Source organism: Cetorhinus maximus, unplaced genomic scaffold (genome assembly GCF_964194155.1).
Source record: "Cetorhinus maximus unplaced genomic scaffold, sCetMax3.hap1.1 HAP1_SCAFFOLD_1055, whole genome shotgun sequence".
Lineage (NCBI taxonomy): Eukaryota > Metazoa > Chordata > Chondrichthyes > Lamniformes > Cetorhinidae > Cetorhinus > Cetorhinus maximus.
Genome location: NW_027596997.1, coordinates 92,431 through 105,854, shown reverse-complemented (window position 1 = coordinate 105,854; position 13,424 = coordinate 92,431). Strand labels below are relative to the sequence as shown.

Here is a 13,424-nt window from a genome sequence, read left to right as displayed (position 1 = left end):
TGGAGGAGGTTACAGAGATAGGTAGGGTTGTAGGGGCTGTTGGAGGTTACAGAGATAGGGAGGGTTGTAGGGGCTGGAGGAGGTTACAGAGATAGGGAGGGGTGTAGGGGCTGGAGGAGGTTACAGAGATAGGGAGGGTTGTAGGGGCTGTTGGAGGTTACAGAGATAGGGAGGGTTGTAGGGGCTGGAGGATGTTACAGAGATAGGGAGGGGTGTAGGGGCTGGAGGAGGTTACAGAGATAGGGAGGGTTGTAGGGGCTGTTGGAGGTTACAGAGATAGGGAGGGTTGTAGGGACTGGAGGAGGTTACAAAGATAGGGAGGGTTGTAGGGGATGGAGGAGGTTACAGAGATAGGGATGGGTGTAGGGGATGGAGGAGGTTACAGAGATAGGGAGGGGTGTAGGGGATGGAGGATGTTACAGAGATAGGGAGGGTTGTAGGGGCTGGAGGAGGTACAGAGATAGGGAGGGTTGTAGGGGCTGGAGGAGGTTACAGAGATAGGGAGGGTTGTAGGGGCTGGGGGAGGTTATAGAGATAGGGAGGGGTGTAGGGGCTGGAGGAGGTTACAGAGATAGGGAGGGTGTAGGGGCTGGAGGAGGTTACAGAGATAGGGAGGGTTGTAGGGGCTGGAGGAGGTTACAGAGATAGGGAGGGGTGTAGGGACTGGAGGAGGTTACAGAGATAGGGGTGTAAAGGCTGGAGGAGGTTACAGAGATAGGGAGGGGTGTACGGGCTGGAGGAGGTTACAGAGATAGGGTGGGTTGTAGGGGCTGGAGGAGGTTACAGAGATAGGGAGGAGTGTAGGTGCTGGAGGAGGTTACAGAGATAGGGAGGGTTGTAGGGGCTGGAGGAGGTTACAGAGATAGGGAGGGGTGTAGGGACTGGAGGAGGTTACAGAGATAGGGGTGTAAAGGCTGGAGGAGGTTACAGAGATAGGGAGGGTTGTAGGGGCTGGAGGAGGTTACAGTGATAGGGAGGGTTGTAGGGGCTGGAGGAGGTTACAGAGATAGGGAGGGTTGTAGGGGCTGGAGGAGGTTACAGAGATAGGGAGGGTTGTAGGGACTGGAGGAGGTTACAGAGATAGGGAGGGTTGTAGGGGCTGTTGGAGGTTACAGAGATAGGGAGGGTTGTAGGGGCTGGAGGAGGTTACAGAGATAGGGAGGGTTGTAGGGGCTGTTGGAGGTTACAGAGATAGGGAGGGTTGTAGGGGCTGGAGGAGGTTACAGAGATAGGGAGGGGTGTAGGGGCTGGAGGAGGTTACAGAGATAGGGAGGGTTGTAGGGGCTGTTGGAGGTTACAGAGATAGGGAGGGTTGTAGGGGCTGGAGGAGGTTACAGAGATAGGGAGGGGTGTAGGGGCTGTTGGAGGTTACAGAGATAGGGAGGGTTGTAGGGGCTGGAGGAGGTTACAGAGATAGGGAGGGGTGTAGGGGCTGGAGGAGGTTACAGAGATAGGGAGGGTTGTAGGGGCTGTTGGAGGTTACAGAGATAGGGAGGGTTGTAGGGGCTGGAGGAGGTTACAGAGATAGGGAGGGGTGTAGGTGCTGGAGGAGGTTACAGAGATAGGGAGGGTTGTAGGGGCTGTTGGAGGTTACAGAGATAGGGAGGGTTGTAGGGACTGGAGGAGGTTACAAAGATAGGGAGGGTTGTAGGGGATGGAGGAGGTTACAGAGATAGGGAGGGGTGTAGGGGATGGAGGAGGTTACAGAGATAGGGAGGGGTGTAGGGGATGGAGGATGTTACAGAGCTAGGGAGGGTTGTAGGGGCTGGAGGAGGTACAGAGATAGGGAGGGTTGTAGGGGCTGGAGGAGGTTACAGAGATAGGGAGGGTTGTAGGGGCTGGGGGAGGTTATAGAGAAAGGGAGGGGTGTAGGGTCTGGAGGAGGTTACAGAGATAGGGAGGGTGTAGGGGCTGGAGGAGGTTACAGAGATAGGGAGGGTTGTAGGGGCTGGAGGAGGTTACAGAGATAGGGAGGGGTGTAGGGACTGGAGGAGGTTACAGAGATAGGGGTGTAAAGGCTGGAGGAGGTTACAGAGTTAGGGAGGGGTGTAGGGGCTGGAGGAGGTTACAGAGATAGGGTGGGTTGTAGGGGCTGGAGGAGGTTACAGAGATAGGGAGGGGTGTAGGGGCTGGAGGAGGTTACAGAGATAGGGAGGGTTGTAGGGGCTGGAGGAGGTTACAGAGATAGGGAGGGTTGTAGGGACTGGAGGAGGTTACAGAGATAGGGGTGTAAAGGCTGGAGGAGGTTACAGAGATAGGGAGGGGTGTAGGGGCTGGAGGAGGTTACAGAGATAGGGAGGGGTGTAGGGGCTGGAGGTGGTTACAGAGATAGGGAGGGGTGTAGGGACTGGAGGAGGTTACAGAGATAGGGAGGGGTGTAGGGACTGGAGGAGGTTACAGAGATAGGGGTGTAAAGGCTGGAGGAGGTTACAGAGATAGGGAGGGGTGTAGGGGCTGGAGGAGGTTACAGAGATAGGGAGGGGTGTAGGGGCTGGAGGAGGTTACAGAGATAGGGAGGGGTGTAGGGACTGGAGGAGGTTACAGAGATAGGGAGGGGTGTAGGGACTGGAGGAGGTTACAGAGATAGGGGTGTAAAGGCTGGAGGAGGTTACAGAGATAGGGAGGGGTGTAGGGGCTGGAGGAGGTTACAGAGATAGGGAGGGTTGTAGGGGCTGGAGGAGGTTACAGAGATAGGGAGGGGTGTAGGGGCTGGAGGAGGTTACAGAGATAGGGAGGGTTGTAGGGGCTGGAGGAGGTTACAGAGATAGGGAGCGGTGTAGGGGCTGGAGGAGGTTACAGAGATAGGGAGGGGTGTAGGGGATGGAGGAGGTTACAGAGATAGGGAGGGTTGTAGGGGCTGGAGGAGGTTACAGAGATAGGGAGGGGTGTAGGGGCTGGAGGATGTTACAGATATAGGGAGGGGTGTAGGGGCTGGAGGAGGTTACAGAGATAGGGAGGATTGTAGGGGCTGGAGGAGGTTACAGAGATAGGGAGGGTTGTAGGGGCTGGAGGAGGTTACAGAGATAGGGAGGGGTGTAGGGGCTGGAGGAGGTTACAGAGATAGGGTGGGCTGTAGGGGCTGGAGGAGGTTACAGAGATAGGGAGGGGTGTAGGGGCTGGAGGAGGTTACAGAGATAGGGAGGGGTGTAGGGGCTGGAGGAGGTTACAGAGATAGGGAGGATTGTAGGGGCTGGAGGAGGTTACAGAGATAGGGAGGGTTGTAGGGGCTGGAGGAGGTTACAGAGATAGGGAGGGGTGTAGGGGCTGGAGGAGGTTACAGAGATAGGGTGGGCTGTAGGGGCTGGAGGAGGTTACAGAGATAGGGAGGGGTGTAGGGGCTGGAGGAGGTTACAGAGATAGGGAGGGGTGTAGGGGCTGGAGGATGTTACAGAGATAGGGAGGGGTGTAGGGGCTGGAGGAGGTTACAGAGATAGGGAGGGGTGTAGGGGATGGAGGAGGTTACAGAGTTAGGGAGGGGTGTAGGGGATGGAGGAGGTTACAGAGATAGGGAGGGGTGTAGGGGATGGAGGAGGTTACAGAGATAGGGAGGGTTGTAGGGGATGGAGGAGGTTACAGAGATAGGGATGGGTGTAGGGGCTGGAGGAGGTTACAGAGATAGGGGGGGTTGTAGGGGATGGAGGAGGTTACAGAGATAGGGAGGGGTGTAGGGGATGGAGGAGGTTACAGAGATAGGGAGGGGTGTAGGTGATGGAGGAGGTTACAGAGATAGGGAGGGGTGTATGGGATGGAGGATGTTACAGAGATAGGGAGGGGTGTAGGGGATGGAGGAGGTTACAGAGATAGGGAGGGGTGTAGGGGATGGAGGAGGTTACAGAGATAGGGAGGGTTGTAGGGGATGGAGGAGGTTACAGAGATAGGGAGGGGTGTAGGGGATGGAGGAGGTTACAGAGATAGGGAGGGGTGTAGGGGATGGAGGAGGTTACAGAGATAGGGAGGGGTGTAGGGGCTGGAGGAGGTTACAGAGATAGGGAGGGGTGTAGGGGATGGAGGAGGTTACAGAGATAGGGAGGGGTGTAGGGGATGGAGGTGGTTACAGAGATAGGGAGGGGTTTAGGGGATGGAGGAGGTTACAGAGATAGGGTGGGTTGTAGGGGCTGGAGGAGGTTACAGAGATAGGGAGGGGTGTAGGGGATGGAGGAGGTTACAGAGATAGGGAGGGGTGTAGGGGATGGAGGTGGTTACAGAGATAGGGAGGGGTGTAGGGGATGGAGGAGGTTACAGAGATAGGGAGGGGTGTAGGGGATGGAGGTGGTTACAGAGTGAAGATGTGATTCAGGACCAGTCTGCACACCGCAGACTGCAGCTCGCTGCCTGTTCAGTTCCCGTGGGTGACCCCGCTCCCAGATTCCACCATCGACATTGCCCATCACCCGCGTAGGGCACCTCACCCACCCCCTGAAACCCTCCCGGTCCCTCCAGCAGCTAGATTCCTCTCCTCTGGCTCCGTTACCTCCGGCCTTGGCTATGGAGGCTCCCTCCATCCTGCCCTGCGACACTCTAACCAACATAAACACCCGGAGAGTCCACAGCCCCAGCTGCAGAGGGCATCAATTCAACTGGGAGTGGAAAACACTGACTGAAGAACAGCCAAATCTTTCAAACAGATTTAATTCCATCAAACTGATACATCCAGGGTCAATCTCCCTCTACACTGTCCCCATCAAACACTCCCAGGACAGGTACAGCACGGGGTTAGATACAGAGTAAATCTCCCTCTACACTGTCCCCATCAAACACTCCCAGGACAGGTACAGCACGGGGTTAGATACAGAGTAAAGCTCCCTCTACACCATCCCCATCAAACACTCCCAGGACAGGTGCAGCACGGGGTTAGATACAGAGTAAATCTCCCTCTACACTGTCCCCATCAAACACTCCCAGGACAGGTACAGCACGGGGTTAGATACAGAGTAAATCACCCTCTACACTGTCCCCATCAAACACTCCCAGGACAGGTACAGCACGGGGTTAGATACAGAGTAAAGCTCCCTCTACACCGTCCCCATCAAACACTCCCAGGACAGGTACAGCACGGGGTTAGATACAGAGTAAAGCTCCCTCTACACTGTCCCCATCAAACACTCCCAGGACAGGTACAGCACGGGGTTAGATACAGAGTAAATCTCCCTCTACACTGTCCCCATCAAACACTCCCAGGACAGGTACAGCACGGGGTTAGATACAGAGTAAATCTCCCTCTACACTGTCCCCATCAAACACTCCCAGGACAGGTACAGCATGGGGTTAGATACAGAGTAAACTCCCTCTACACTGTCCCCATCAAACACTCCCAGGACAGGTACAGCACGGGGTCAGATACAGAGTAAAGCTCCCTCTACACTGTCCCCATCAAACACTCCCAGGACAGGTACAGCACGGGGTCAGATACAGAGTAAAGCTCCCTCTACACTGTCCCCATCAAACACTCCCAGGACAGGTACAGCATGGGGTTAGATACAGAGTACATATCCCTCTACACTGTCCCCATCAAACACTCCCAGGACAGGTACAGCACGGGGTTAGATACAGGGTAAATCTCCCTCTGCATGGTCGCCACCAATGACTGGCAGTGTTAGACTGACGGGGTGACCATTCAGCCCCTCGAACTCTCCTCTCCGCAGGCTCTGCGTAGTTTCTCTCCGGCCGTTCTGCTCATCGTGGGACTCACCTGGAGAGAGAGAGAGAGAGAGAGAGGTGACATCCGGTGAATCTCGGGCCGATACGAGGGGAGCTCTGCTTTCCCCCCTCACCGCCCTCCCGACTCCCTCCTCAATCCCGCCTGCCTCCCACGTCCCCCGCCTCCTCCGCTTGCTCGCTCGGTACTCCTTTCGAACAGGGGGGGTTTGCTGTGGTCGTGCGGAGGGACCTTGGCCGTCTGAAAATCCTGACCCCCACCCCCCCGCCAGCCCTAATCCCCGGCCCCTCCCCCGCCCCCATCCCACGGCCCCGCCCCCACCCCCCCTCCCCCATCCCCCACCCCCCTCCCCCACCGCCTGGCGCTACCTGGGTGCAGGCACTGACTCCGTAGCGCAGGAAGGTGGCCAGTTGCTCGCAGTTGAAGGCGGAGAGCGAGTAGACGAACTCCCGGTTGAGCAGCCGGACGATCCGGCCCTCGATCCTCTCCCAGGGCTCCGGCTGGCCCAGGTGCCTGTCGTGGAGGGCGTTCCGGACTCTGGCCGCCGGACGCCCCCTGACCTCCCGCGCTGGCTGCAGACGGACCTGGGTCCTCAGGCAGACGAGGAAGCCCGAGCTAGGGAAGACGCCAGCCCAGGCCGATCGCTCCTGGCTCTCTGGAGGAACGGAGGGGGAACAGGTTGAAGTGGGGGGTGGGTGGGTGGAGGAGGAGGTGGTGGCGAGGGGATGACTCTCATTCGACCCGCCAGACAGCAACTCAGGACATCGCAACGCAGTATGGGAAACGGGGCCTCTGGAGTAATCATGGCGGCCGACATACGCACAGCAGGATCCCACACTGACCCTCCGACAGTGCAGCACTCCCTCAGTTCCGACCCTCCGACAGTGCGGCACTCCCTCAGTTCCGACCCTCCGACAGTGCGGCACTCCCTCAGTTCCGACCCTCCGACAGTGCGGCACTCCCTCAGTACTGACCCTCCGACAGTGCGGCACTCCCTCAGTTCCGACCCTCCGACAGTGCGGCACTCCCTCAGTACTGACCCTCCGACAGTGCGGCACTCCCTCAGTTCCGACCCTCCGACAGTGCGGCACTCCCTCAGTTCCGACCCTCCGACAGTGCGGCACTCCCTCAGTTCCGACCCTCCGACAGTGCGGCACTCCCTCAGTTCCGACCCTCCGACAGTGCGGCACTCCCTCAGTACTGACCCTCCGACAGTGCGGCACTCCCTCAGTACTGACCCTCCGACAGTGCGGCACTCCCTCAGTACTGACCCTCCGACAGTGCGGCACTCCCTCAGTACTGACCCTCCGACAGAGCAGCGCTCCCTCAGTACTGACCCTCCGACAGTGCAGCGCTCCCTCAGTACTGACCCTCCGACAGTGCGGCGCTCCCTCAGCACTGACCCTCCGACAGTGCGGCGCTCCCTCAGTACTGACCCTCCGACAGTGCGGCGCTCCCTCAGTACTGACCCTCCGACAGTGCGGCGCTCCCTCAGCACTGACCCTCTGACAGTGCAGCGCTCCCTCAGTACTGACCCTCTGACAGTGCGGCACTCCCTCAGTACTGACCCTCCGACAGTGCAGCACTCCCTCAGTACTGACCCTCCGACAGTGCAGCACTCCCTCAGTACTGACCCTCCGACAGTGCAGCACTCCCTCAGTACTGACCCTCCGACAGTGCGGCACTCCCTCAGTACTGACCCTCCGACAGTGCGGCGCTCCCTCAGCACTGACCCTCTGACAGTGCAGCGCTCCCTCAGTACTGACCCTCCCTCCCACATCTGTCTGCCTCTGTCTCTGATGCTTTAAAGCTCCCTCTTGGCCGATGTATCTCTCTCCGCTCCCTGATGTCCCAGTGTGCCTCCCAGCTCAATCGGTTTTGAACATGTTGCTGTGTTTTGGAGGCGTTATTGTCTTCCTGATGCTTTTTTGTGGTTTCTCGCTGCTGAAATGTTTACACATTTTGAAGCCAAATCCCTGCCTTTACCCTCGTGTTCCCAGAAAAGTCTTTACTGCCAGACCCGGGGAGATCTTCCACATCTGTGTCTGTTCCCATTAAACAGATCCTTGTGACATATCCACCCTCTGCTCCCTCTCACAGCTTGTGTGTGCCTCTCCCCTCTCCGAGGGCTCTCTCTCTCTCTCCGCACAAAATACCACAGCCTGTTTGAACTTTCCCCGCTCCCTCCAACCTCGCGCTGCAACAAAGACTCGCTGCATTCCATTGGCGCCCATCACGTTGGAATGGACCATCCCAGGCGTCGTCACCAAGCGAGGTTCAACCCCGAGATCACGGACCCGGGGAGGGCAAGCCGGGTTCAGGAGCCGGGGTTTGAGGGGGTGTCTTAAAGGAGGGGGCAGCGATCGAGAGAGGGAGAGAGAGAGAGAGAGAGAGAGAGACAGAGAGAGAGAGAGACAGAGAGATGGAGAGAGAGAGAGACAGAGGGGGAGAGACAGAGAGAGAGGTAGAGAGGCAGAGAGATGTAGAGAGACAAAGAGAGACAGAGAGCGAGATAGGGAGATAGAGATAGAGAGACAGAAATAGAAAGAGAGACAGAGACAGAGAGAGAGAGACAGAGAGAGAGAGAAACAGGTGGAGAGGTTTAGGGAGGGAATTCCAGAGCTCAGGGCCCCCAGGCAGCTGAAGGCACGGCCGCCAATGGCGGAGTGATGGGAATCGGGGGGATGGTCAAGAGGCCGGAATTGGAGGAACGCAGAGATCTCGGAGGGTCGTAGGGGCTGGAGGAGGTAACAGAGATAGGGAGGGTTGTCGGGGCTGGAGGTGGTTACAGAGATAGGGAGGGTCGTAGGGGCTGGAGGAGGGTACAGAGATAGGGAGGGTCGTAGGGGCTGGAGGAGGTTACAGAGATAGGGAGGGTCGTAGGGGCTGGAGGAGGTTACAGAGATAGGGAGGGTCGTAGGGGCTGGAGGAGGGTACAGAGATAGGGAGGGTTGTAGGGGCTGGAGGAGGTTACAGAGATAGGGAGGGTTGTGGGGGCTGGAGGAGGTTACAAAGATAGGGAGGGTTGTAGGAGCTGGAGGAGGTTACAGAGATAGGGAGGGTGGGGCTGGGCCATGACCAATTGGAACATGAGGCAGGAAGTTTGGAAGTTGTTGGGTTGCCTATTGGAGACACTGTAGGGGAGTGGGTGATGGGTGATGGGGAATGGGTGATGGGTGATGGGGAATGGGTGATGGGGAATGGGTGATGGGGAATGGGTGATGGGTGATGGGTGATGGGCGATGGGCGATGGGCGATGGGTGATGGGTGATGGGTGATGGGGATGGGGGATGGGTGATGGGCGATGGGCGATGGGCGATGGGCGATGGGCGATGGGCGATGGACGATGGGTGATGGGTGATGGGTGATGGGTGATGGGTGATGGGCGATGGGCGATGGGCGATGGGCGATGGGCGATGGGTGATGGGGATGGGGGATGGGTGATGGGCGATGGGCGATGGGCGATGGGCGATGGGCGATGGATGATGGGTGATGGGTGATGGGTGATGGGTGATGGGTGATGGGTGCTGGGTGATGGGTGCTGGGTGATTGGCGATGGGCGATGGGTGATGGGCGATGGGCGATGGGTGATGGGTGCTGGGTGATGGGTGCTGGGCGATGGGTGATGGGTGCTGGGTGATGGGTGCTGGGCGATGGGTGATGGATGATGGATGATGGATGATGGGTGATGGGTGCTGGGTGATGGATGATGGGTGATGGGTGCTGGGTGATGGGTGCTGGGTGATGGGTGTTGGTTAATGGGTGATGGGTGACTGGTGCTGGGTGATGGGTGACGGGTGATGGGTGATGGGTGACTGGTGCTGGGTGATGGGTGATGGGTGACGGGTGATGGGTGATGGGTGATGGGTGACTGGTGCTGGGTGATGGGTGATGGGTGACGGGTGATGGGTGATGGGTGACTGGTGCTGGGTGATGGGTGATGGGTGACGGGTGAGTGGGACTTGGTGAACACTTGCAAACTACGTTTTCTTTCTCTATATTGAATAAACTCAGTAAGAATGACTGTGACATCACTGGACCTGCTGTAAAATGGCCTCCCAATGCCGAATGTCCCTGGGGTGGAGCCCTTTAACTGGCCGGGCCTTCCTCTGAGTCCCACTCCACAGGCAAACTCATCGTCTCATAACTACCCTCCGATATAACCAAGCAAGGCAGCAACTGGCACGAGGGGAAACCAGGATTGGCACAGTGCCCATCCTGGGTGGGGGACTGACTGCTACATTCCTCCTCCCCAACTCCACAAAACGGCACAGCAAGATCCCAGGTCTCGGGCGGGTTTCAACGTGGTGGGTGCAATCGGGTCTGACCAAAACCGAGGGATCGGGGAGAAGGTGGGCGGGTGGGATCGAGGGATCGGGGAGAAGGTGGGCGGGTGGGATCGAGGGATCGGGGAGAAGGTGGGCGGGTGGGATCGAGGGATCGGGGAGAAGGTGGGTGGGTGGGATCGAGGGATCGGGGAGAAGGTGGGCGGGTGAGATCGGGGAGAAGGTGGGCGGGTGGGATCGAGGGGTCGGGGAGAAGGTGGGCGGGTGGGATCGAGGGATCGGGGAGAAGGTGGGCGGGTGGGATCGAGGGGTCGGGGAGAAGGTGGGTGGGTGGGATCGAGGGATCGGGGAGGGGTGGGCGGGTGGGATCGAGGGATCGGGGAGAAGGCGGGTGGGTGGGATCGAGGGATCGCGGAGAAGGTGGGTGGGTGGGATCGAGGGATCGCGGAGGAGGTGGGTCGGTGGGGATTGGTGACTGGTTAGGTGAGCAAGTTGATCTGTGTTGTTCCCAGTTGCATCAAAATGGGACCTTGTCCTGTGATGATGAAGGGTAATGATCGAAGGTAATTCACATACCTGGGACTGTCAAATGTACAATCTTATCCCCACCTACATACACCGCCCAGTGCTGGAACAGTCCATAATCAAACTCCACCAGATCCCCACAGATAGCGTCACCTCGTACTGTCCCCATCTGGAGATATAAACAGGGAATGCATGAATGGCAAGATCCCAGGGCCCAAATTGTATTCCCAACAACTTGTCTCGAGTGAGAATCCTCCGTTTGACCACACTTGGAGCACTGTGCACAGTTCCTGTCTCCCTATCCCTCGGTTAGACCACACTTGGAGCACTGTGCACAGTCTCGGTCTCCGTATCCCTCAGTTAGACCACACTTGGAGCACTGTGCACAGTTCCGGTCTCCGTATCCCTCGGTTAGACCACACTTGGAGCACTGTGCAGTTCTGGTCTCCGTATCCCCTCGGTTAGACCACACTTGGAGCACTGTGCACAGTTCCGGTCTCCGTATCCCCTCGGTTAGACCACACTTGGAGCACTGTGCACAGTTCCGGTCTCCGTATCCCCTCGGTTAGACCACTCTCGGAGCACTGTGCACAGTTCTGGTCTCCATATCCCTCGGTTAGACCACACTCAGAGCACTCTGCACAGTTCCGGTCTCCGTATCCCTCGGTTAGACCACACTCAGAGCACTCTGCACAATTCTGGTCTCCGTATCCCTCGGTTAGACCACACTCGGAGCACTGTGCACAGTTCTGGTCTCTGTAACCCTCGGTTAGACCACACTTGGAGCACTGTGCACAGTTCCGGTCTCCGTATCCCCTCGGTTAGACCACTCTCGGAGCACTGTGCACAGTTCTGGTCTCGATATCCCTCGGTTAGACCACACTCGGAGCACTCTGCACAGTTCTGGTCTCCATATCCCTCGGTTAGACCACACTCGGAGCACTCTGCACAGTTCCGGTCTCCGTATCCCTCGGTTAGACCACTCTCGGAGCACTGTGCACAGTTCTGGTCTCGATATCCCTCGGTTAGACCACACTTGGAGCACTGTGCACAGTTCTGGTCTCCGTATCCCTCGGTTAGACCACACTCGGAGCACTGTGCACAGTTCTGGTCTCTGTAACCCTCGGTTAGACCACACTCGGAGCACTGTGCACAGTTCCGGTCTCCGTATCCCTCGGTTAGACCACACTTGGAGCACTGTGCACAGTTCTGGTCTCCGTATCCCTCGGTTAGACCACACTTGGAGCACTGTGCACAGTTCTGGTCTCCGTATCCCTCGGTTAGACCACACTGTGCATCCCTTCTCTTATTTGTGTTGGCAATTTGACTGGCGGTGGCCTCACACAGACGATTGATGCTCATCATTGGAGAGTGATCGCTCTGAGGCCTCAGGCTTGAAGACGGCATCTTCAGGGACAGGAGACTCTCCGTTAAAGAACATACTGAGCCCGATGCTCACTCCGGCCACACACTGATCGACACAGGTGATGGAGGGTGGGATCTTGCTGTGTATTTTTTTGTGTGTGTGTTGTGGGCTCAGCGCCACAATCTCACTTACCTGTCTATCGCTGACTCCACCGGGTCTCTGCATCGGTATCCCCTGCCGGGATGGAACAGTCCGGGAATTCACCGCACTCCATCCCACCCAAACATCTGGAATGTGGAGACCGGGGGAGAGAGAACAATGTGCTTTGGCAGCAAAGCAGGAAGGCTGAGAGCCAGAGAGAGAGGGACAGAGAAAGAGAGAGGGAGAGAGAGAGAGACAGTGGGAGAGATAGAGAGAGAGAGACCCAAAGAGAGCAAGAGACAGAGAGAGAGAGAGAGAGAGCGAGAGAGAGAAAGAGGGACAGAGAGAGAGAGACAGAAAGAGAGCGAGATAGAGAGAGAGAGAGAGATAGCGAGAGAGAGAGACAGAGAGACAGACAGAGAGACAGACAGAGAGAGAGACAGAGATAGAGACAGAGAGAGAGAAAGAGAGAGAGAAAGTGGGACAGAGAGAGAGAGACAGAGTGGCAGAGTCAGAGGGAGCAAGAGAGAAGAGAAAGATAGAGGGAGGAAGGCAGAGAGATAAAGACAGAGGGAGCGAGAGAGACAATGACACAGAGAGAGAAAGAGATAGAGAGAAACAAAGAAAGAGAAACAGAGACACATGGAGAGAGACAGAGGGAGAGACAGTGAGAGAGACAGAGGGAGAGACAGTGAGAGAGACAGGGGGAGAGACAGTGAGAGAGACAGAGGGAGAGACAGAGGGAGAGACAGAGGGAGAGACAGAGGGAGAGACAGAGGGAGAGACAGGGGGAGAGACAGAGGGAGAGACAGAGGGAGAGACAGTGAGAGAGACAGAGGAGAGAGATGCAGACAGAGAGACATAGAGAGACAGACAGACAGAAAGAGAGACACAGAAATGAAGAGAGAGTGAGAGACAGACAGAGGGAAAGAGGCAGAGAGACAGAAATTGAGAGACAGCGAGTGAGAGAGAGAGAGAGAGATACAGAAAGAGAGAGACGAAGAGATTAAGACAGAGTGAGAGACAGGCAGAGAGAAAGAGACAGAAACTGAGAGATAGTGAGTGAGAAAGACAGGGAAAGAGACAGAGAGAGGGGGGACAGAGAGTTTGAGAGAGAGTGAGAGGGACAGGTTGAGAGAGAGAGACTCAGAGAGACAGAGACAGGAACTGAGAGACAGAGAGATGGTGAGGAAGACACAGAGACAGAGAGAGAGAGAGTGAGAGAGACCGAGAGGCAGAGAGTCAGAGAAAGGGCTGGGGGTGGGGAAGGGGAGACAGGCCGACTAAGAGAGAGAGAGAGAGAGAGATCTAGTCCCATTTGGCCATCAGCCCCTTGCTTTGCTGACTGACCTCCATTGGCTTCCATCCTGACCAGAGCTCGATGTGAAAACTCTATGCTGTTTGCAAATTCCCATGTGACGCTCACCTCCGCCCTACCCACCGCTCATCG

General features: G+C 57.0%; 1 protein-coding gene across 1 annotated transcript; it reads right to left on the bottom strand.

Annotated features, from left to right (window-relative positions):
* Positions 1–6,024: 6,024 nt before the first annotated feature.
* On the bottom strand, positions 6,025–12,058 carry LOC144675620 (phospholipase A and acyltransferase 4-like; the record flags this gene model as incomplete). The annotated part of the gene is made up of 3 exons (XM_078536264.1): positions 12,026–12,058; positions 10,519–10,636; positions 6,025–6,311 (listed from the first exon to the last, which is right to left on the bottom strand). Coding segments are annotated over exons 1-3 (438 nt in total), but the record flags the coding sequence as incomplete, so codon positions are not given.
* Positions 12,059–13,424: the final 1,366 nt, after the last annotated feature.